The sequence below is a fragment of the Hylobates moloch genome, unplaced genomic scaffold (assembly GCF_009828535.3).
Source record: "Hylobates moloch isolate HMO894 unplaced genomic scaffold, HMol_V3 SCAFFOLD_19, whole genome shotgun sequence".
Taxonomy (NCBI): domain Eukaryota; kingdom Metazoa; phylum Chordata; class Mammalia; order Primates; family Hylobatidae; genus Hylobates; species Hylobates moloch.
In genome coordinates, this window is record NW_026652294.1 from 3280468 (window position 1) to 3304453 (window position 23986).

General features: G+C 51.7%; 1 protein-coding gene across 7 annotated transcripts in view; it reads left to right on the plus strand.

The window, feature by feature from the left end:
• CLTCL1 (clathrin heavy chain like 1) overlaps nucleotides 1-23986 on the plus strand; it is a 120858-nt gene that overhangs the window by 94235 nt on the left and 2637 nt on the right. For 6 of the 7 annotated variants that reach the window (XM_058431368.1, XM_058431371.1, XM_032138574.2 and 3 more), the window contains 8 exons: nucleotides 4453-4617; nucleotides 6260-6367; nucleotides 9438-9605; nucleotides 9679-9828; nucleotides 14714-14845; nucleotides 18368-18478; nucleotides 18733-18903; nucleotides 22485-22706. In XM_058431368.1, coding sequence (XP_058287351.1) covers nucleotides 4453-4617; nucleotides 6260-6367; nucleotides 9438-9605; nucleotides 9679-9828; nucleotides 14714-14845; nucleotides 18368-18478; nucleotides 18733-18903; nucleotides 22485-22706 — 1227 coding nt within the window. Of the gene's footprint in view, nucleotides 1-4452; nucleotides 4618-6259; nucleotides 6368-9437; nucleotides 9606-9678; nucleotides 9829-14713; nucleotides 14846-16421; nucleotides 16960-18367; nucleotides 18479-18732; nucleotides 18904-22484; nucleotides 22707-23986 lie in introns of those variants that run through there. The other variant, XM_058431372.1, reaches the window with a different exon arrangement.

Below are 23986 nucleotides of genomic sequence, written 5' to 3' on the forward strand. Positions count from 1 at the left end.
ATTAACCAGGCATTGTGGCACATCCTGTAGTCCCAGCTATTTGGGAGGCTGAGGTGGGAGAATCACTGGAGCCTGGGAAGTCAAGACTGTAATGAGCTGTGATCGTGCCACTGCACTCCAACCTGGGTGACAGAGTGAGAACCCTGTGTCAAAAAAAAAAAAAACAATGGTTGGAAATTAGATTAAAGTTTTGAAAGGTGTTAAAAGTTCATCATGTAATTCTGTAACCAAGTAAAATTCCAGATGAAAGAATTAAAGGTAAAAATTGAGCTTTTCCTTAAAATTTTTTTAAAATATGTATTTGAATTTTTGCCTGAGAAAGGAATTTTTAAACATGTAAGCAGTGGAAGAAAGCATAAAGGAAAATATCAGTTCAGCTAATACATAAATATTTGAAATATACCTGTAGAGTTTTATTATTTCTAAACATGGACCTCTAAGTCTAGATGTAAAAATCTATCCCAAGAAAGTAGAAAAGATCCACATAGCTTTACCTATAAATATTTAATCATTGCAGCATGATTATGCAAATAAAAATCAAAAGCCAATGTCTGGCAAAAGGAAATAGTACTTTTGTTTTGAAACAGGGTCTCCTCTGTCACCCAGGCTGCAGTGCAGTGGCACGATCTCAGCTCACTGCATCCTCGACCTCCTGAGCTCAAGCCATCCTGCCACCTCAGCCTCCCGAGTAGCTGGGACCACAGATGCACGCCACTACTCCCAGCTAATTTTTGTATTTTTGGTAGAGACAGGGTTTCACCATGTTGCCCAGGCTGGTCTCAAACTCCTGTGCTCAAACCATCGGCCCGCCTCAGCCTCCCAAAGTGCTGGAATTACAGGGGTGAGCCACCGTGCCTGGCCAAGAAATAGTGAAATAACAACATCCATCAATGGAGTATAATACTGATGAGGACAGTGAACAACTCTGGGATTTGGAATTGGCAATATCATATTGCTTTTCTTTTACTTGCCTGTGTTTGCAAAGTTTGTTTTTTTTTAAATCAGTGATCATGTAACTTTAGAAATTGCCCTTATAATCCAAAAAGTAGTTAAAATAATAGAAAACAAAGCCTTGCCCCCAATCCCCCTCTGGGTTAGTAACAGGGTTCTCCTGAGTCAGAGGTGCTGTGGGCCAGAGCAGAAGCTCCCTCACATAGGTCTGGCTGGGTGGGGCAGAGGCACACCTGGCTCTTTAACCTATGTTCATAGTGACCCCAGGCCTGGCAAGCTCTCTGCCTTCTGCTGTCGCCCCCTGAGACAGGGGCCAGTAACCTTCAGCCTGGGGGCCAGATCCCAGCCCATCGCCTGGTTTGTGTACGTTTCCCACAGTCTGGCATCTGCTGACTGCAGCTCCACAATGTCATTTAACTCATTTTCCCTGTGTTTCCTGTAAATTGGCAGTAACAAGTCTTACATGGTTACCCCTTTGATAGAATACTTCATTTATGCATTCATCACCTTTTATTAAGCATCAGCTGTGTGCCAGAGTAGGGGCTATGGATATAGCAGGGAAAATAGTGATTGGATTTCTGCCCCATGAATCATAAGATTCTTAAAAATACTGTGATCTATTAAATGGTGAGTATAAGGAGCTAAGTGAAGCGGGGCAGGGATAGGAAGTGTTGGAACGGTGTGGGTGTGACAGTGGACATTCCGGTTTTAGAAAGGGCCCCTGGGTAAGTGCTGAGTCTGTACACCTCTGGGAAGGAGCCCTTAGAACAAGACAGTGGGGCAAGTGCAAGGATCCTGTGAGGAGCATTGTGGGGTGCAGGAGCCCCTGGCTGGAGCACAGCCATCCAGCGAGAGAGGCTTGGTGAGCAGTAGGAAGAGGCAGCTGTTGGCCTCTGCGAGTCAGGACTTAAGGGGTCATCGTCAGGACTCTGGCTTCTCTGGCTTCTGCTCTGGGTGAGACTGGACATTTTGAGCAGAGGAGGAAAATGATCTGGTCTAGGGGTCAATGGAACCCCTCTGGCTGCTATGCTACAAACAGAGAAAAGGACAAGGGTGGAGCAGGGAATGCATAGAGGAGGATGGTGCAGTGATGTCGCAAGGGGCAGCGACAGCAGATAAAATGGGCAAGGCAAGTGCAAAGCGTAGTCAGCTTCTGGATGTGTGTTGAAGGCAGAGCTGGCAGGGTGTGCTGCCAAATGGGGTGTGATAAGAGAAGCAGTGAGGGTGGGTCAAGTTTGGGGGTGTGGGGGTCATGCTTACCAATGTGGGGACAGTGTGTGAGGACTGCCTGGGGGCATCAGGACTCATATTCGGACAAGTCGGACCTCTAGTAGATGCCGTGTGGATCTGTCCAGCTGGAAGTAGGAGTTAGGTTTTAGAGGAGAAGCTCAGACTAGAGATGTGCATGGGCAGCCTCCAGGGACAGGCAGCACCCACAGCCACCACCTGTGTGGGAGAGCATGGCAGTGGGGGTATGGGGCTCGGGGGCGATGGGCCAAAGAAGCCAGAGCACCCCAAAGCCCCACAGCAGGGAGAGGAGGAGATGGAGACTGGCCAGCGAGATGGGAGAAAAGCAGGCAGCGGTGTCCAGAAAACCATGTCTGCATCTGTCTGGAGGAGCAGTGACCCTGGCAGAGAGGCTGGCAGAAGCCTGATTGGAGTGGATTGCAGAGAGAATAGGAAGACGGGACAACTTTTACAGACACACAGATACTCCCTGAGAACTGTGCTTTGATGGGAAGCATGGAAACAGGCTGACAGCCCCCAGGTAGGTTGAGGGCAGAGCAAGTTGGATTAGTTTTATTTTATTTATTTTTGAGATGGAGTTTCGCTCTTGTCTCCCAAGCTAGAGTGCAATGGTGCGATCTCAGCTCACTGCAACCTCTGCCTCCCAGGTTCAAGCCATTCTCCTGCCTCAGCCTCCTGAGTAGCTGGGATTACAGGTGCCCGCCACCACGCTCAGCTAGTTTTTCTATTTGTAGTAGAGACAAGGTTTCACCATATTGGCCAGGCTGGTCTCGAACTCCTGACCTCAGGTGATCCACCCGCCTCGGCCTCTCAAAATGCTGGGATTACAGGTGTGAGCCACTGTGCCTGGCCAGTTTTGTTTTGTTTTAAACTAGAGAAAAGAACAGTGGTTCTTCAAGCTTGTCAGAGTGGATGAATGCAGAAGGTGATGCTGATGCAGGGATTTGCTGAAACCCTGACATGGAGCATGTGGAGAGGGGTTCAGGGACATCCATGGAGCAGGCCTTGGTGGCATAGGAAGGACATCGACGGACACTGTGCTGTGAAAGGCTCTCCTGATAGTTTGTTTTCTCAGGAAAAGGGAAGCCAAATACTCAGCTTGAGGAATCGTTAGAGCTTTGAGAAGAGAAGGAGATATGAAAGAGTTAACATGAGAGATGCCATGGATGATGGAAGGAGGGGTGGCAGGAGAGGTGCTATGGATGACAGGCGTGTAGGGGTGGTACAGGAGGTGCCATGGATGATGGAAGTAGTGTAGTGCAGGAGATGCCATGGATGATGGAAAGAGGGGAGGTGCCGTGGATGACGGAAGGAGGGGTGGTGGGGGAGGTGCCGTGGATGACAGAAGGAGGGGTGGTGGGGGAGGTGCCATGGATGGCAGAAGTAGGATGGGTAGTGTTGCCAGCGGATTTGATGTTAGCCTTCATTAATTTAGAGAGACCCATCAGCACTTTGGGGTTCTGCTGTCTGTGTTTAGCTCTGCAGCCACAGGTATGGAAAAGACAGAGAACTAGCTCTGAGCAGGACTGAGAACAATCAGAAGAGTCAAGGGTGAGTGCCAGGAGCTGTCCAGCATGATCTGGGGCCACCAGCTGGGGCAAGTGCAACTTGGGCATGGACAGAGCTGCAGGAATTCGGTCCAGTCACTGGACTGGTGGAGTTGAGGCGCTCAGGATGGTGAGCTGGGCAGTGCTAGGCAGAGTAGGTACTTGTGGCAGGGTCCCAGGGCTGGCATCTCTTTTCTGAGGTGTAAGGTATGGCTATGGCAGTGACTTGTTCTTGTGAGCAGAACAAGGTCCCCAGCTCATAGGAAGTCAAATAAATTGCCAGAGAATGAAAAAGATTTGTAAATAGCATCAGGAACTAGGGGCTGGTGAGTGATACCTGACACAAGATGGGTTGTGAACGGTTTTTATTGAGGAGGAAGGGGAACGGCTTGGAAGCAGCAAGGAGCACACCTTCTCAGCCCAGGCCCAGTGGGGTGCAGAAGTGGTAGGTGACAGCCGGGGCCTGAGAGGTGCCAGAACGCAGGGTTATATAGGAGCAGGCAGGTAGAAGCGCCCCTGAGGTGGAGGAGGGTGTCCAGGGACTAGAAAGCCAAGGCCAACTTCATCTGGTCACTGGTACGATCAGAAAGATGCTTACCACTCTAGCAAACAGAAAAATACCTCTGCCATCTAGGAACTTAAAAGCAACTCCGGAGAAATCTTCCCATTGAAGAGTGTCTCAGTCCAGCTACCCTATTATCCGTAGGTTGGAGACCGCTGTTACGAGGAGGGAATGTACGAGGCTGCCAAGCTGCTCTATAGCAATGTTTCTAACTTTGCCCGCCTGGCTTCCACCTTGGTTCACCTCGGTGAGTATCAGGCAGCAGTGGACAACAGCCGCAAGGCCAGCAGCACCCGGACGTGGAAGGAGGTGAGCTGCGGGCAACTGCAGACGGCAGAGTGTGCTCTGGACAGGCGCGCTCTCCGTGTCCTTTGCGTTCTGCTCGGTACTCTTCTGGGTGCCGGTCTCTTGCCCAGGCAGGGTCTGAACCCTTGGGATTCTCAGAGCCTCTAGGCTAGTGTTTGTAGTTGGAACAGAGGCCCCAGAGAATCCGATGTCAAACCAGTTGGCCCTCAGAGGTAGCCTTAATAGCATGGAATTATCAGTATTATAAGTATTTTCATAACACTTTTTAATCATGTCACCTTATTTGCATAATCAGTGTAAATTTACATTATTGGTCCTTTGTGGCAAACTGGTAAATTGTCTGGAGGCTCTCTGATAATATCAGAATCATCTTTAAGTAGAAAAAACTGCGAAGAAATATCCAAAACAGCATTGTTTAATGAAAGATTAAAATTAGCCTAAAGGTCCAATGTCAAGGCCTTTTGTTTGTTTGTTTGTTTTGTTTTTGTTTTTGAAATGGAGTCTAGTTCTGTCGCCCAGGCTGGAGTACAGTGGCACGATCTCGGCTCACTGCAAGCTCTGCCTCCCGGATTCACACAATTCTCCTGCCTCAGCCCCCCGAGTAGCTAGGACTACAGGCACCCACCACCACGCCCGGCTAATTTTTTTGTGTTTTTTAGTAGAGTCGGGGTTTCACCGTGTTAGCCAGGATGGTCTTGATCTCCTGACCTCATGATCCGCCCGTCTCGGCCTCCCAAAGTGCTGGGATTACAGGCATGAGCCACTCCGCCCAGCCAAGGCCTTTGTTAATGTATACATTACAACTCTACCCTGCTGTTTAAGATGAATAGGCAGAGTTGCAGGAAAAGATGTTGCCAATATTATGCGAGGAATATGTCATCATGCAGAATGTATGATGTAATTCCACTGTGTTTATGTGGGAGATTTGTCAGGGTGCTGGTGTATGCATCACACATAGGAAACAGTGGGCCAAAGATTATATCTCAAGTTAATGACAGTGGCTTATGTGATTATTTTTGTTTATCTTCATGTTCTGCTTTCTCTACCTTGGGAACATGTGCTGTGTATAGAAGGTGGGAGAAGTAGGGAAATTGCATGGCACACCCAGCTCTGTGGTGTAGGGTTGGTCCTGTCAGCCCTCTCAGGGAGCACAGCTGAAGGGCTTCTCTGTACAGGGGAATTCTGCACTTCTCAAGGCTTGTTATCATTAAGTATACATACTCTACAGTGCAGAAAACAAAAGTAGTGTAAAAAATTATTAAAGCAAGCTCCCCCGTGAAAACAACACTCAGATGAGATGCACTCTGATGGTCATTATTTTTTAGCCTTCATTTTCAAACCCCAAACCTGAAATTCCAGTATGACTTTCCCGCCACCTGAACAAAACTCAGGGCCTAAGAAGTAATGCACAAACTTTCTTCTCTCCATGGTGTCAAGCACCCCCTTGGCCTGCAGATTACAAATGTCGTATTTTTTCCTCCCAGTCTTGTACAATTCATCCTAGAGTTAGCTACTTGTTCAGAATCCAACTTAAAACACCCCACTGGCTGGTATTTCTGCATTTGCAACTGTGTGCCTTGTAAGTCAGCTGCTGTGGTGCTGTGTCCTGTCTTGGGGACCCTCACGCTTGCCCTCCGTCCCCTAGGTGTGCTTTGCCTGCGTGGATGGACAGGAGTTCCGCTTCGCACAGCTGTGTGGTCTTCACATCGTCATTCATGCAGATGAGCTGGAGGAGCTGATGTGCTATTACCAGGTGACCAGATGATCTCTGCTGGTAATGCAGATGACAAGTGATGCCTAAACACTCCACAGAGAGGCACAGTCATCCCCTTAGCTCGTGACCGTCACAGTGTTGCATTTGCAGAAATGAAACATGGCCCTGAGGGGAAGATTCATGTGTTAGACGGTCATTTATAAACTAAATTCAATCGCCTTTTTAGCTATCCTCGACCTCATGGCTGGCTGGAATTTTGTGTTTTTAAGTTCTCTCTATCCTCTTGTGTTATTGGGCTTTCAGAAACCCAGTCAGTGGCTTGCATGACGGGAACAACCCTTGGAGGGTTGCTGAGAATACTGGGCTGCTGGTGGCAGAGCTCTCCATAGCCTAGTTACCCACAGTGTGCAGCCCCAGGAGTCTGTTTATCAAGTGCCTTAGGGACAAAGCACAGGCAAGAGAGGGAACCCCACCTGGACCCTTTGGAAGAGTGGGGCCCTGTGTGTTCATGCTGTAGGTAGGCTCTCTTGAGTGGTTGGCAGACAGTGATTTGTGTGTTTAGGGACCTGGGCTTCCACCTGTGGGATTCCTAGAGCCACATGACAACTCCAGGTATGGTTAGTCAAGGCAGACGAAGATGGGATGTGACTCTGCTCAGCTGTGTCACCATGGCCATGGAACTTGAGCCCCAAACCCCTAACTACGTGAGACGTTGTCTGGAGGGGCTCGCACCAGCGCCAGAGTGTCCAGATATTAGCTGGGTGTGATGGCTTTTCAATGAGAAATGCTTTCCCACCCCCAGAGAGGCGCCTGAGAAATGAACTGGAAAGCCAACAGGGAGGGTAATCAAGCAGTACAGGGCTGACAAAAGAACAATCTAGTCAGCAAATCTTTGAGTACCTACTGTGTGCTAGGTATTATTCTCAATAATTGTGTCAGTGAACAAAACAGAAAAGCTTCTATTTAATTGAATTGGCATTCAGCAAGGTTGGCAGGCAAGCAACAAACCTAATGAATAATTATATAGTGTGTTTGAAGGTGATCAGTTATAGAGGAAAATGGAGCCGGTTTGAGGGCATGGGAGTGCCTGGATGGAGTTTCATAAAGGGGCGGTCAAGGTAGCAGCAATTGAGGGGGTGACATTTGAGCAAAGAACTGAAGAAATGGAAGGATTTGGTCATGGGAACATTGGAGGGAAGGGTCAGTGGCCAGGCAAAGTCCTGAGGCAGGAGTGTGCTGTGTATTCAAGGAAGGGGCCAGAGATGGGGCAGAGAGGCTGACGGAGGGCCAGATCTCAGGCCGTTAGGAAGGTCACGGGCTGTACTTGGGATGGGTGCAGGGCTGTCGGGGGTAAAATGATCATGGTGGCTCATGTGCTGAGACCACATACTTGAGGAGTAGGGACAGCAGCCAGGAGAGCAGCTAGAGGCTGTTGCAGTGGTCTAGGCGAGAAGGGACAGTGACTCTGACTCGGGTGGTGGTGACAGGGCGAGAGGTGATCAGGCCATCAGGGTTGGGTGTGTGCTTTGAATGAGCAGCCACCTTGATATGCTAATGCACTGATGTGGAGTGAGAGAGAAAAGCCAAGGATAACTCCGTTTGGTTTTGGCTTGAACAAGTAGAAATAATGGAGTTATCACCAGTGGATGAGGGGAAGACTGAAGGTGCAGCGTGGGAGGGAAGGACAAGAATTACTTTTTGGACACATGGTGCTAAGCCTTGAGCTGCCCGCTGGATGTTCAGGTGGGAGCATCATATAGGCAGCTGGAGACAGATCTGGAGCTCCACAGAGGAGGAGCCTAGCTAGAGCAGTGAACCTGGAGTTGCTGACATATAGGTGATCCACATCCATCTATGTTTGCCTGTAGTCTCCTGGGGATGAGTGTAGGTGAAAAGACCAGACTGCCCAACAGGGGTGGGCTGAGGAGGAGAGCAGGAGCAGCCAGTACAGTGGGAAGAAAACCCAGAGAGTGTGCTGGCCCCTGGATGCACCAGAGAGGAGGGACCGGTCAGCAGGGCCAGGGCCTGCTGCTGAGCAGACAGCAGGATGTCAGGGCCAGGGGGCTGCTCGTGACCTGGAGCTTGGGGGAGACTCAGCCTGATAGTGGCTGGAGAGAACAGGGAGAGGAATGGGAACGGTTGTTTTGAGGAGTTTTTGCTGCAAAAGGAAGTAGAAAAAATGGGATGGTAGCTAGCAGAGACATTGGGTCAAGAGGGTGTTTAGGATAGGAGGATTAGCAGGATGCTTGCTGAACCCAGCTGTGGAGAGTGAAGATAAGGCAGAATTGAGGAGTCACCGGAGCGGTGGCCTTGGTAGGCAAGCAGGTGGGATGGAGCTGCAGGCTGGGCAGGTTCCAGACAGGAGCACAGGCGCCGTGTCTGTAGCTGATTTGGGGGTGCAGATGCTGCCAGCAGACAAGTGTGCCACTGGGAAATGAGGTTAGTCTGAGAGTGGAGGGGGCACAGAAGGGTGTCCTCCTTGGGAAAACGAGGTGTGAGGCAGTCCTCTAGGTTGGACTCTCCCAGGGCTGTGGTTGTTAGAGTAAAGGGAAAGGGTCACATGGCTGGGTGTTTCTCCAGGGTTTCTGCATGCTGAGGAGGCTGTAACCAGACATCTGGTCTTGTCCAGGGAGAGTGTCAGAGGCGTGTGGGGCTGAATGCAAGGGGCTGGCCATCATAATTAGGGACACAGTGAAACAACAGCCGTGTGGCATCGTGAGTGGAGTTGAAGGCTTGTTGGAGCCAGGATCTCAGTAATGAGCTGTAGCAAGGGATTAAAACAAATCATTCCCAGACCCTGTTACCACCCACTTTCTATTTTTTTTCTAATTCTTTAAATAAAATTGGCAATACTAATTTGCACTTACTAAACTTGAAAATTGTAGTGCAGTGTGCCACTGGTAATTGTCAGATGATCCAATAAGTTGCTAAGTAAATGGCATGATCTGTAGCACAGTATGTATACATGTTTTCTTCACACGTGCCTCCTCGGCCTCCTGGGGATCATTCCCAGTCACAAGCACAGTCCCTGCGGCATGGGCATGGGCTGGAGGGTGGCTGCAGGAGGCATGCAATCACTCTGTCCCATGTGTGGCTGTTGGTCTGCTAGGATCGTGGCTACGTTGAGGAGCTGATCTCGCTGTTGGAGGCGGCCCTGGGTCTGGAGCGGGCCCACATGGGCATGTTCACAGAGCTAGCCATCCTCTACTCCAAATTCAAGCCACAGAAGATGCTGGAGCATCTGGAGCTTTTCTGGTCCCGTGTCAACATCCCAAAGGTACCGTGTGCTCCTTGCAGTCTGGCAGCCGTGGCCACGTGCAGCACAAGCCGACCCTGGCCTCCTTGTCCAGGTGCTGAGGGCTGCAGAGCAGGCACATCTGTGGGCTGAGCTGGTGTTCCTCTATGACAAGTACGAGGAGTATGACAATGCTGTGCTCACCATGATGAGCCACCCCACTGAGGCCTGGAAGGAGGGTCAGTTCAAGGACATCATTACCAAGGTAAGAGGGGATACAGAGCACTGGCTCCTGCCAGCCTCTGCCAGGCCCTATTCTGGGTGCAGGGGAATGGGCAGGTGGGAGTGGAATGAGTGCCAGCATGCCCCCATGCTGTGTGTGCGTTCACTTGTATGAGTCTACCACCCTCTGGGCAGATGGTAGTAATGCCATCTTTAAAGGGAACTGACACTTAAGAAGGGCAGGTGACCCATCTAGCAATGCACAGCTGAGCTGTGGGCGGGGTCAGGCCAGCATGCAGCCGTGTCCCTGTGGCCCTGTGGCCCTGCCTGCCCGTCTCTCCCACCATACCACACCCTCATGGCCAGGCCTCAGTTCGTTCTTCCTTCTGCCCTGTCAGCTCAGGGCTCCCACCCCCACTTCCTGTGGTTATTTTTCACCATCGGACCTTTTTTTTTTCTTTTAGTTCATGTCTCTCCCCAGCACCAGCGGCCTTACCTGTCTAAGAGTGGGCCTCCATCCTGTAGCCTGACTGGGCTAAACCAGGACCCGAGTTCCTCTACCATCAGCCACACTGTTGGGTGGTGTCGGGTTTGGGTGCCATGGTCAAGTGAGCCTTTGTTATTTTGTTTCCGGTCTCTTAGAGAGTTCAGCCTCAGCACCCACCCCTCTCCAGCTCTGTATGTGAGTTTGGTGAAGGGGCTGGAATTCTTTATCCTCAGCCCACATCCCTTTGCATTGGGTATCTGCGCTTTGTGCCATGGTCTTTGGGTAACTAACTTGTCACAGTCCGCTTGTGACTGGAGTGGCACAGCAGTGAGCTGTGGCCTCGCTCATGCACCTTCTTTTCCACATGCGGCTACTGAGGGTGGGCGTGAGTGGCACGTGTGCTGCCGGGTGAGGCCTTCAGCCCCTGCCTTTCCTGGGAACTATTTGAAGGACCCCAGTATTGAGCACCAGGCCACAAGCCCAAGCTTCTTGTTGGAGGACATCCATGTTACTGGGCATGGTGGTACATGAAGGTGGGGGCCTTTGATGGGGCGTCCCACCCTGAGCAGAGTCTGCAGGTTGCTGGAGGGAGTGCGGCCAGGTCATACCTTAACTGTGGCCTGGCACATGTGGCTGCTGCCTTGTAGATTTGTCTGTGTGCTGGAAAATCCATACTTGATCAATCCTGTGTGTATTTTATTCACATTGTAACTCCTCTGATATAAGGGTGTTTTTAAAAATCGCTGAGCCGTGGTGGAAGTGGCCATGCTTTTGTTTCTTAGTGGCATATAAAATAATAGCAGGACAGCTGAGACTTGCTGTGTGGGAGAGCAGCATCTCTCATCTGGTGCCTGCAGGGCTGATGGCTGAGTCCAGTTCGTTGTGTGACTCATGATGCTTCTACTACACCCTGCCGTTTGGGAGACAGACACTGTCAGCTCAGGTGTGAAGGGGGCAGGAGGATACTCACCAGTGCAGGGGTCCAATCAGATGTACGACATCCAATCTGTATTCGGGGCACACGATAGCAGGAATCCACTTAGCCATAGGGCTGGGCCAGCAGCAGCCTGAGCAGGGGGGCTTGCTAACTCAGACAGGGGGGCATCGCAGCTCAGCCATTCACTGTCTCTCTCCATGTGGGCTAGGGGTTTCACCACTGTGAACCTTGTTATCCCATCCATACAACGGACATCCTGTTTCCTCCCGACCAAGTGGTCCATGGCAGGTGCCTGGCATCCGATAGGTGCTTCTTTCAGGTCGTGCAGCACAGCACGCCAGCCAGCTACCCTGGAGCTTGTGACGGAATCTCAGCTTCAGTTTTCTTCTTTTTTTGTTTTACTATTTTTTTTTTGAAACGGAGTCTCTGTCACTCAGGCTGGAGTGCAGTGGCGTGATCTCGGCTCACTGCAACCTCCGCCTCCCAGCCTCAAGCGATTCTCCTGCCGCAGCCTCCAGAGTAGCTGGGATTACAGGTGCCCGCCACCATGCCTGGCTCATTTTTGTATTTTTAATAGATACAGGGTTTCACCATGTTGGGCAGGCTGGTCTCAAGCTCCTGACCTCAGGTGATCTTGAGAGGTGAAGCCAGCTGGACTTCCTGGGTAGGGTGGGGACTTGGAGAACTTTTGTGTCTAGCTAAAGGATTGTAAGTACACCAATCAGCACTCTGTGTCTAGCTAAAGGATTGTAAATGCACCAATCAGCACTCTGTAAAAACATACCAATCAGCACTCTGTAAAATGGAGCAATCAGCACTCTGTAAAATGGACCAATTAGCTCTCTGTAAAATGGACCAATCAGCAGGATGTGAGCGGGGCCAAATAAGGGAATAAAAGCTGGCCACCCGAGCCAGTAGCGGCAACCTCCTGGGGTCATTTTCCAGACTGTAGAAGCTTTGTTCTTTTGCTCTTCACAATCAATCTTGCTGCTGCTCACTCATTGAGTCTGCACTACATTTAAGAGCTGTAACACTCACTGCGAAGGTCTGGGGCTTCACTTGTGAAGTCAGCCAGGTCACGAACCCACCAGAAGGAAGAAACTCACACCTCTGAACATCTGAAGGAACAAACTCTGGACACAACATCTTTAAGAGCTGTAACACTCACTGCGAGGGTCTGCGGCTTCATTCTTGAAGTCAGTGAGACCAAGAACCCACCGGAAGGAATAAATTCTAGGCACAATTCTCCCGCTGTGGCCTCCCAAAGTGCTGGGATTACAGGCGTGAGCCACCACACCTGGCCTTCAGTTTTCCCTTCTATAAAACAGGGATACTACCATGTTTTCTGGGGCGCTGGCTGTCCTTGCTGACCGTGCTAGTGGGCAGGGGCCTGCTAGTGCTCCATGTCCTGGCACGTGGCTGGTGGACTCACCCCATCCTGTCTTTCAGCTTGGATCTGGAGGACGCTCCAGAGGGGCCCCCTGCTCTATTCCTCCTGTAGTGCAGAGGGCTCCAGATCCCAGCAGCTTAGCCCAACAGAGATGTGTGTCCCCGCAGGCCTCAGCACCAGAGGAACTGGGTAGGAACATGGCAGTTGTACTCCACCTTAAACGGCATTCCAGCCATGCTGCATGGACCTGTTGAAAGGGCCAAGAGTGCACATGGTACCAGGTGTCCCGCAAGGGAAGCTAGGACTGCTGGTGCCCCACTTCAAGTCTCTCCACTTGCGTGATGCCTGCAAGAGCTTCAGTGAAATAGGCTTGTCCTTGGATGGTTCCTCTCCTTCACGGGAGGCCTGAGGAGGCTTGTGGTTGGTGGGGAAGCAGGTGGGGCTTTGAGGAGGTGATTCGCCACAGAAGATGAACTTGAGTCCCTACCCTTCTCTTCAGCCCCACATTACATCCTGACTGCCCTCTGCTTCTTCAATGTCTAGTTGAGGTCCCCATGTCCTGGGCCTGCTGCTGCTGAGTAAAGGGCCAGCCTAGAAGGCTGACAGGTCCTAGAGCTCCAATATGAGCGGACCCACAGTGGCCTGTGGCAGAGTCTGGGGGCCCACCAGTGCCGTAGGTGAAGCTTTGTGATGGGGCCAGGTCACCGTTCTGTTCTGCATCCATGGTGGCGGGTACTAGGGACCCTGCTGCCTGTCTGGGTCAGAATCTCTGGTAACAGTGAGTGCTCTAGCGCAAAAGGGAAAAAGAAGGAGAAAGAAGACACGCTGAAGTGGTCAGTAAGCCATAGTGGGGCCATTAGACCCCTTTTAGTCAGAAGACCCCATCGGGCCCCACATTTTTGCCAAGTCACCCAAACCCAGCAGTGCTGGAGGCTCCAATGGTGATTACCCTGGGATCTCAACATGGCTTTAGCTCCAGCTGTGCCCTGTGCACACCCTGGGACCCTCACACTCACGCAAACATATTCATCACCACTGGCTTGGTTCATGCCCATCTGGCTTGCATGCTCCCTGAACAGAGCTGTGTCCAGGCCCTGGACATTGATGCCACAGTCAGCAAGCCACCAAATGACATCGCCAGGGCCGGGCGCGGTGGCTCACACCTGTAATCCCAGCACTTTGGGAGGCCAAGGCGGGTGGATCCCGGGCGCGGTGGCTCACGCCTGTAATCCCAGCACTTTGGGAGGCTGTGGGCAGATCACGAGGTCAGGAGATCGAGACCATCCTGGCTAACACGGTGAAACCCCGTCTCTACTAAAAATACAAAAAATTAGCCAGGCGTGGTGGTGGGCACCTGTAGTCCCAGCTACTCAGGAGGCTGAGGCAGGAGAATGGCATGAACCCGGGAGGCGGACCTTGCAGTGAGCCGAGATCGTGCCACTGCACTCCAGCCTGGGTGACAGAGCGAGACTCCGTCTCAAAAAAAAATGACATCGCCCAGCAAGAGAATGGTGGCAGACCAGTAGGGAAAGTGCTAAGAGACACAGCAGCCTGGCCAAATCTTGAGACCCAGGAGCACAGGCACAGGGTCCACCCAGAGTGGTCCACTCTCTGCGTGGGCAGGCCTTCGGGTTTCACCCAGGGTCTGAGCACCACAGTGTTTCAGCTCAAAAGCTCTGGTGATGTCACAGGACATGCTGTCCACTTGGTTATGGCTCAGGCTGAGGCCGCGAAGGCTGGGGTAATCTTGCTTGGATGGAAACATACTGTGTTGTTTGGTTTTGCTGTGGGGCTTCATTCTGGCTGATTACACTTCATTCATTCATTCAGCAGATACTGGGTGATTGTGGACCCTGCATCAGATACTGGTGTAGGTGCTGGGTTGAGACAGGAAACCCTGAGGCTGGCCTCTTAAGAAAAATGCTCGGTGTGTCAGTGCTGGGGGACAAAATACCTCAGGGATGGGAGGAGTCACCTTCACAGGCCATTGAGTCTTATAGGGGGTAGTCATGGCAGGCCTCAGTAGTAAAGTACCATTTGAGCAAAAACTGGAAGGAGCCCTGGGATATGTGGAGACAGGGGCAGGGACTGACCCTCAGCTTTGCTCACCACAGGTTGCCAACGTCGAGCTCTGTTACAGAGCCCTGCAGTTCTATTTGGATTACAAACCACTGCTCATCAATGACCTGCTGCTGGTGCTGTCACCCCGGCTGGACCACACCCGGACAGTCAGTTTCTTTTCAAAGGTGAGTCAGCCAAAACCCCAGATAGAAGAGTGTATTGGGCTAGCTCTAACAAAGTCATCTGAATGATAGCACCTTTATAAAGAGTTTTTGAAATGAATCCCAGCTGACTTGAAGATTCACCAGTGTATCAAACTGTTTTAGGTTTCAGATACAGGAATACCTCTCGTATCATGCTTCATTTTATTGTGCTTCTCAAAATCTGTGTTTTTTAAAAGATTAGAGGTTTGTGGCCGAGTGCAGAGGCTCACGCCTGTAATCCCAGCACTTTGGGAGGCCGAGGCAGGCGGATCACGAGGTCAGGAGATCGAGACCACCCTGGCTAACACAGTGAAACCCTGTCTCTACTAAAACTACAAAAATTAGCTGGGCGTGGTGGCGGGCACCTGTAGTCCCAGCTACTTGGGAGGCTGAGGCAGGAGAATGGCGTGAACCCGGGAGGCGGAGCTAGCAGTGAGCCAAGATCGTGCCACTGCACTCCAGCCTGGGTGACAGTGTGAGACTCTGTCTCAAAAGAAAACAAAAAAAAGACTGGAGGTTTGTAACCCTGCATTGAGAAAGTCAAACAGCACCATTTTTCCAACAGCATGTGCTCACTTCGTGTCTCTGTGTCACATTTTAGGATTTCTCACAATATTTCAAATTTTGTCATTATGTATGCTATGGTGATCTGTGATCAGTGATCTATTCTTTTTTTTTGAGACAGTCTTGCTCTGTTGCCCAGGTGGGAGTGCAGTGGCATGGTCATAGCCCACTGCAATCTTGAACTCCTGGCCTCAAGCAATCTTCCCACCTTGGCCTCCTCCAGTGCTGGGATTATAGGCTTGAGCCAGTGCACACAACCAGCAATCTTTGATGTTACTATTGTAATTGTTTTGGGATGCCACAAATCATGCCCCTATAAGAAGGGAAACTTAATGGATAAATGTTGTAGGTGTTCTGACTGCTCCGCTGACTGGCTGTGCCCTGGTCCCTCTTCCTTTCCTTGGGCCTCCCTATTCCCTGAGACACAACAACATTGAAATTAGGCTAATTAATGGCTGGGAATGGTGGCTTATGCCTGTAATCCCAACACTTTGGGAGGCCAAGGTGGGTAGATGACCAAGGCAGGCAGATCACCCGAGGTCAGGAGTTCAAGACTAGCCTGGCCAACATGGTGAAACCCCGTCTCTACTAAAAATACAAAAATTAGCCAGACGTGGTGACAGGCACCTGTAGTCCCAGCTACTTGGGAGGCTGAGGCAGGAGAATCGTTTGAACCCAGGAGGTTGCAGTGAGCCGAGATCATCACAGCACTCCAGCCTGGGCAACAGACACAGAGACTCCATCTCAAAAAAAATAATAAATTATTGTGCATTTCAAAATAACTAAAGGAGATTTGAAATGTTCCCAACACAAAGAAATGATAAATGCTTGAGGTGATGGACATCCTAATTACCCTGATTTGATCATTCCACATGTGTATATGTATCAAAATATTACATATGCCCAATAAATATGCACAACTATCACGTATCAATAAGAAGTTGGAAATAAGTAAAGACACCAGTATATACGGAAAATATCCATATATTAACAGGAATTTGGAAGAAGTGGATTCCAACCCTCATGGATGACTTTGGGGGTTCAGGACTTCAGTGGAGAAAGTCACTGCAGATGTGGGGGAAACAGCAGGAGAACTAGAATTAGAAGTGGAGCCTGAAGAAGGGGCTGAATTGCTGCAATCTTAGGATCCAACTTGAACAGATGAGGAGCTGCTTCTTAGGGATGAGCAAAGAAAGTGGTTTCTTAAGATAGAATCTACTCCTGGGGCAGATGCTGTGAACATTGTTGAAATGACTACAAGGGATTTAGAATAGTGCATAAACCTAGTTGATAAAGCGGCAGCAAGGTTGGAGAGGACTGAGACCAATTTTGAAAAATGTTCTACTGTGAGTACAGTGCTATCAAAGAGCATTGCATGCTGCACAGCAGTCTTTTCGTTTGTTTCGTTGATTTTGTTTTATGCAACACAAGTCCAGAGTGGTCTTACATAAAGGGAAGAGTCAGTCAGTGAGGCAAACCTCATTGATATCTTATTTTAAGAAATTTTGCCAGCCGAGCGCAGTGGCTCACGCCTGTAATCCCAGCGCTTTGGGAGGCCGAGGTGTGTGGATCATGATGTCAGGAGGTCGAGACCAGCCTGACCAACGTGGTGAAACTCTGTCTCTACTAAAAATACAAAAATTAGCCAGGCGTGGTGGGCGCGCACCTGTAATCCCAGATATTCAGGAGGCCGAGGCAGGAGAATCGCTTGAACCCAGGAGGCAGAGATTGCAGTGAGCCAAGATCGCGCCACTGCACTCCAGCCTGGGTGACAGAGCGAGACTCCATCTCCCCCCCAAAAAAAAGAAGGAAAGAAAGAAATTGCTGGCTGGGCACAGTGGCTCACGCCTGTAATCCTAGCACTTTGGCAGGCAGAGGTGGGCAGATCACCTGAGTTCAGGAGTTCAAGACCAGCTTGGCCAACATGGCGACACCCTGTGTCTACTAAAAATACAAAAATTAGCTGGGCATGGTGGTGGGCATCTATAATCCCAGCTACTTGGGAGGCTGAGGCAGGAGAATCACTTGGACCTGGTGGGCAGAGGTTGCAGTGAGCTGAGATTGGACCACTTCATTCTAGCCTGAGTGAAAGAGCAAAACTCTGTCTCAAAAAAAAAGGGGCCGGGCGCGGTGGCACACACCTGTAATCCCAACATTTGGGAGGCCGAGGTGGGTGGATCACAAGGTCAGGAGTTCGAGACCAGCCTGGCCAATATGGTGAAACCCCATCTCTACTAAAAATACAAAAATTAGCCAGGTGTGATGGCAGGTGCCTGGTCCCAGCTACTCGGGAGGCTGAGGCAGGAGAATTGATTGCTTGAACCTGGGAGGCAGAGGATGCAGTGAGCCGAGATCACGGCACTGCACTCCAGTGTGGGTGACAGAGCAAGACTCTATCTCAAAAAAAAAAAAAAAGAAAAGAAAAATTGCCACAGCCTCTCCAGCCTTCAACAGCCACCACTTGGATGAATCAGCAGCCATCAACATTGAGGCAAGCCCCTCCCCAGCAAAAAGATTACAACTCACTGAAGGCTTAGATGATTGATAGCATTCTTTAGCACTAAAATATTTTTAATTAAGGTGTGTACTCTGTTTTTGTAGACATAATGCTGTTACACACTTAACAGGCTACAACATAGTATAAACATTAATTAATACGACTCATTTTATTGCAATATTCACTTTATTGTGGTGGTCTGGAACCAAACCCCAGTGTCTCTAAGGTGTGAATGTCTGTGGTGACATTGGCATCCACTGAATCGCCCAGACAGTCCTCTTTGTGTGAGTATAGGTCTTTTGGTTCTAGGTGTCCAGAAGGTGCCCTTGGCTCCAGAGCTGGACCACTCAAATGGATGGCACACATGTGCCCACCTGTGCCCCTGCCTAGTGTCCCCATAACAAGCTTGGCCAAGTGCCTTGACGGTTCCCCCAACTTGTCAGGCAGGTCAGCTGTCCCTGGTGAAGCCTTACCTGCAGTCAGTCCAGAGCCACAACAACAAGAGTGTGAATGAGGCACTCAACCACCTGCTGACAGAGGAGGAGGACTATCAGGTGGGTGTGCAGGAGGGAGCCCTGTCCTGGGTGGGCTGGGCTCCTCCCCTGCAACTGCCATTCTGTTCTCAAAGCAGGCTGCCTTTGCACAGGAGGGTGTGCAGGCCCCACAGGACACCAGTGGATATATGGGTAGGGGCCTTTCTAAGGCTGTGCTGATAGCAACAGCCATCAAGTAACACAAGGTGCCTGCTCCATGTGTAGGCAGGCCATGTCACAGTGTCCCGTCCCTCACAGAAAGGCTGTCTTCCTAGGGCTTAAGGGCATCTATCGATGCCTATGACAACTTTGACAACATCAGCCTGGCTCAGCGGCTGGAGAAGCATCAGCTGATGGAGTTCAGGCGCATTGCAGCCTATCTGTACAAGGGCAATAACTGGTGGGCCCAGAGCGTGGAGCTCTGCAAGAAGGATCATCTCTACAAGGTTGGTGGCCTGGGCTCCTGTTTCCTCCCACCTTCCTGCCTTGGTGTGCTTCCTGATGGCTTTGGGGGTCACACCCCTTCCCTCTTGTTCCTGAGACCTGGCTCTGAGCTTCACCAGGGGATCCTAATGGTGGGTGGGGGGATTAGTATTAATGGGAGACCATATTTAGAACATAGGGTAAGAATTGGGAGTGAGCTAGCACCCCTTAAAAACTGTTTAGATTGAAAGACTTGTAGAGTTTTATGGAGTTGATTCTTTTCGCAGCAGTTATGTGTGAGTTTCACTCTACCAAAACACAGTGTGGCAAGATTCACTTCTTGGCACCTACTTTACTTCCTATCAAGATTTGGGAACTTACCCGTAATCCCAGAACTTTGGGAGGCCGAGGTGGGCAGATCATTTGAGGTCAGGAGTTCAAGACCAGCCTGGCCAATATGGTGAAACCCTATCTCTACTGAAAATACAAAAGTTAGCCAGGTGTAGTGGTGCACTCCTGCAATCCCAGCTACTTGGGAGTCTGAGACAGGAGAATCACTTGAACCCAGGAGGCGGAGGTTGCAGTGAGCAGAGATCGCGCCACTCCACTCCATCCTGGGTGACAGAGTGAGACTCTGTCTCGGAAAAAAATAAAAGGAAAAAAATAAATAAATCACATTCAAAACATTTGTTTCAAAGCTGGGTACGGTCATGTGCACCTGTAGTCCCAGCTGCTTTAGAGGCTGAGGTGGGAGGATCACTTGAGAGGAAAAAGAAACAGTGTGTTTTTTTCTGCTGGTGAGAGGTTTCTTAGTATCATTCTCAGACTGGGATCTGGGCATCTGCTAGACAGGTTGGGCTGCCTGGAGGGACCCCCAAGACCCTGAAGGCATTAACATCCTCTGCTTGGCCTGGACATCTCCCCGCAGGGGTGAGGCGGAGTTGTACAAGAGGGCCCTTGTCGGTGCTGTGTGACGCAGCTGAGCCAATTCCCAATGGCTCCTTGTGCCCAGAGACTCTGGACTTGACCTGAGGGTGTTACTTATGGAGTTGGCCTTCGGCATTCCTGAGTATCTTCACAGGACACATGGACACCTGCCACTTCCTGTCCAGCACAGGGGCCTCATACTCATGGCTCCTGGGCTGTGGCTGTTGGCTCAGACTCCGTGGAGGCCTGTGATCCCTGCATCAGTGTTGCATTGAGTTTCACCCTAAGTTGTCACCTCCAGTGTTTTGGACTGTTCCGTGACATCTCCTAGCCCTTGGTGACAGTGGTTGTGGTCCTTCCTGAGGTGCCCACAGGGCCCCTGCAGAGGGAATGGAGAGGAAAAGCTGCTGAGGCTCTGAGACCACACCTGGAGGTCTCTGGACCTGGCTGCTGGGAGGAGGCAGCTGGGCTCAGATGCACCTGAGGGAAGGCTGCCCTTGGCTGGCTGATCACAGCCACTCTGTCCTACCCATGTGGTCCCTGTCAGGGGCTTAAACACACAGCCTCCTCAACACTCAGGCAGTGATGAGTGAGCAGGGCTGTCAGTGCTGCCAGAGGCCCACTGGCCTTGCCAGCCACCCACTCCGAGCCACGTGGGCCCAGAAGAGAGTCCAGAGGACAAAGCCACAGATAGAAAGTGGCCGAGCACAGGGCCGGGCGCAGTGGCTCACGCCTGTAATCCCAGCACTTTGGGAGGCCGAGGCGGGCGGATCACAGGGTCAGGAGATCGAGGTCATCCTGGCTAACACGGTGAAACCCCATCTCTACTAAAAATACAAAAAATTAGCCGGGCGTGGTGGCAGGATCCTGTAGTCCCAGCCACTCAGGAGGCTGAGGCAGGAGAATGGCATGAACCCGGGAGGCAGAGCTTGCAGTGAGCAGAGATCACGCCACTGCACTCCAACCTGAGTGACAGAGCGAGACTCCGTCTCAAGTAAAACAAACAAAAAAAAGAAAGTGGCCGAGCACGCTTCCCCCGGAACAGTGGCTGTCAGCCAGGAGTGACTGTGGCCCCAGGGAATGTTTGGTTGTCACAGCTTAGGGTGTGGTGCTATGTATAGGAGGTAGAGGCAGGGATGGGGTCCACAAGCCCCAATGCACAGGCAGCTCCCCAGACCTCCCAAGGTCAGCACTGCCACTGGAGGAGCCTGCCCTGAGGCCAGAGCTGAAGCCTCCTGGAGTCTTTCTGGAGGGGTGGCCAGGTCACAGCGTGTCCACTGAGGGTGAAGCCAGCTAGCAACAGAAAAATGTATTTCCAGATGACAGAAGTAGGATTTAAATGAAAGCTCGGTCAGTGGGGTCCTCCTACACACACCAGTGAAGAGCGGGGGCCTGCGGAAGTACAGGTGTAGACTGGAGAGCTGGACACAGGGACGGGGACCAGGATCAAGCTGCCCTGAGAGTGGCATGGGCCAGGGAGGTGATGAGAGAGGAGGGTGTGGGAGAGCCTGACTCGAGCTGGGCTCCAGGCCACAAGAGCAGGACACTGACTGGGAGCTTCCTGGGGGCTGCTTCTACTGGAAGTCCTCTGGGAAGCCAGTGAGACAGTCCCCAAGGCCCACAGAGGAGGAACAGAGCAGGGCCCACTTTAAGCACATGTGGAAGACAAGTCAGCAAGGGTAGGCTGGGCCGGTGGAGGGCACGGCAGGGAGACAGATGAGCGGGCATCACAGGTCCTCAAAGTGGAGATCCAAAGGCACCTGGAGCTCTCACCCAAGGGTGAGAATCCTGGTGCCTTTGTAGGAACAGTGTGGGGCAGGAGGCAGCGCTCGGTGAGCAGCATGCCGGCAGAAGAGACTTCTTTCCAGAGCCAGCTCAGCACATCGGGTCCATGCAGATGTGGGCACCGGGCATCCTCAGGGGTCTCCCAAATGGAACTCAGAGGTGTGTGCTGCAGGCGATGGCAGGCATGCGGAGCTGGGACCGCCACTCCAGGTGGAGTGGCCCTGGGCAAGTGACTACATCTGGGTCTCAGGTTCCTGGTCTCTGAAAGGGGTACTAATAACCCCTGCCATCGAGGGAATCAGGTGATCCAGTGACTGCTGTGGAGCTAGAAAATAGAGAATGGCCACAGAAAGTGCAGGCTTCCTCAGGACTGGTCAGGTGCAGGTGTTATTTTGTCAAAGATACTGTCTTAGACAAATACATTTGTAAGGATGAAAACAGCAGTTAGGGGTTTTTGAGCCACTTGAAAGAAAAGCACATTGCTGTTTCTAGAGCAGTAGCCGTACCCCTCCTAACTGCTCTCCTGGTGTCACATGCTTCATGGACCTGAGTGCAGCACCTCTGCAGCACCCCCGCAACCCCCAAACCCCCATCAGTGCCTTCCTCAGAGCAGCCTGTGCACACCCTCTGCCTTCGGGGCCAGAGTTCCTGTCTCCCAGGGCACCTGCGCCTCTGTGAGCCACCTGTCCCCTCTACCCCCGGAGGTGGTATCTGCGTTTCACCAGTGGGCAGCAGGGCATAGGGAATGGCTCAGCCATGGGTCCAGACTTGTTCCACAGCGCAGGAAGGCCTTGTTGGAGCCTAGTGCCACTCCATGCCCTCCGGCCCAGCTGCTACAGGCACAAGGCCTCTGCCTGCAGGATGCCCAAGCAAGCATTTGCCTTGGCTGCAGGATGCCATGCAGCATGCCGCAGAGTCGCGGGATGCTGAGCTGGCCCAGAAGTTGCTGCAGTGGTTCCTGGAGGAAGGCAAGAGGGAGTGCTTCGCAGCCTCTCTTTTCACCTGCTATGACCTGCTTCGCCCAGACATGGTGCTTGAGCTGGCTTGGAGGCACAACCTCGTGGACTTGGCCATGCCCTACTTCATCCAGGTGATGAGGGAGTACCTGAGCAAGGTAGGTGCCGGGCCGGCTGCAGCTCCTTGGCCCCTGTGTGGCACGACCCACCCCTGTCAGTGACTCTGGCCACAGGTCTTAAGGGTGGGCCCCTTTGAGGCCAACCCAGATTCCCCAGCCAGCCCTGGCTGCCTTCAGAAGTGGCTGCTTTCCATCATGCTCAAGTGGTTTTCTGCCCAACATTAAGCCCCTCCAGAAAATCATTATGGGGAGTGCCCACCGGCAGCAGCCCTCCTGCAGACTCCGGCTGGGCAGCTGTCCCAGTGTGCACACTGCTGGGAGCACAACAGGCATGCTCATCCCCAGCCCTGGACTTCATCAGGGTGACAGTGAGGTGGCTGGCAATCGCAGCTCCCGGAGGAGCTCCCAGTGGCATCTGGGGGTGCAGCTGTTAGCATACGGTTGGTGGCAGCTGGCTTTTGCTGAACACATAGTAGGAGTATTCACAGATGTACTGAATCCTTCTAACAGCTATAGGGAGGATGACTCTCTGCCTCATTGAAGTGACAGTACCTGATTGTAAAACTCTCCCTGGGTGTTGAAGTCCTAGGAGTCCCTGCTGGGATCTAGCTTTAGCCACTGTCCAGAGACCTGTGTCAGCAGTGTCATCTGGTACAGTTTGTTGTTTCTAACACTGGAAAAGCCACTTCCAGTAGCATCTACTTGCCTATCTAACCTTCAAGCCAGATGGAGACCCTCAGAAGGCACTCATGCTGAAGCATCACTCAGTGGAGCAAGGGAAGGGAGGGGCCTCCCAGGTGAGTGGGAGGTAGGAAGGAAACAGGAAGGCGGGCTCATGCTGCCAGCTTTAGCCTGGAGGGCTGCCTGCCGCCTGCAGAGCCTCCAGGGGGCTGCCCAGCCCCTGATAAAGGCCATCCCAGAGGCCATTCAAGGCCATTGCCCTCCTGTAGGACAGTGTGACCCCATCCCATCTGCACAGCACGCCTGAGTGAGACTCCCTGATGACTCTCAAGGGGTGGGGAAGAAGGGACAGCCCTGGCCACGTGGCCTGAGATGCGTGGGCTGCCAGGGGACATGGACTGGTTGGATTGACAAGGGCCCTGTTTCCCCAACCACAGTGGATGGCAGCTCCCTACAGGCGGCATGTGTGGTATGTGGTTTGTTGTATGCAGTGTGTGGTGTGCAGTGTCTGATGCGTGCCTGTGGAAGCTGCTGTCACCATGATGAGCGGGTTTTCCCATCCCTCTGGTGTCTTTCCTGAAAGTAGTCTGTTCTGAGAACCAGCACAAGGAAAGAAGAAAGTGCTTGAATCTCTTCCT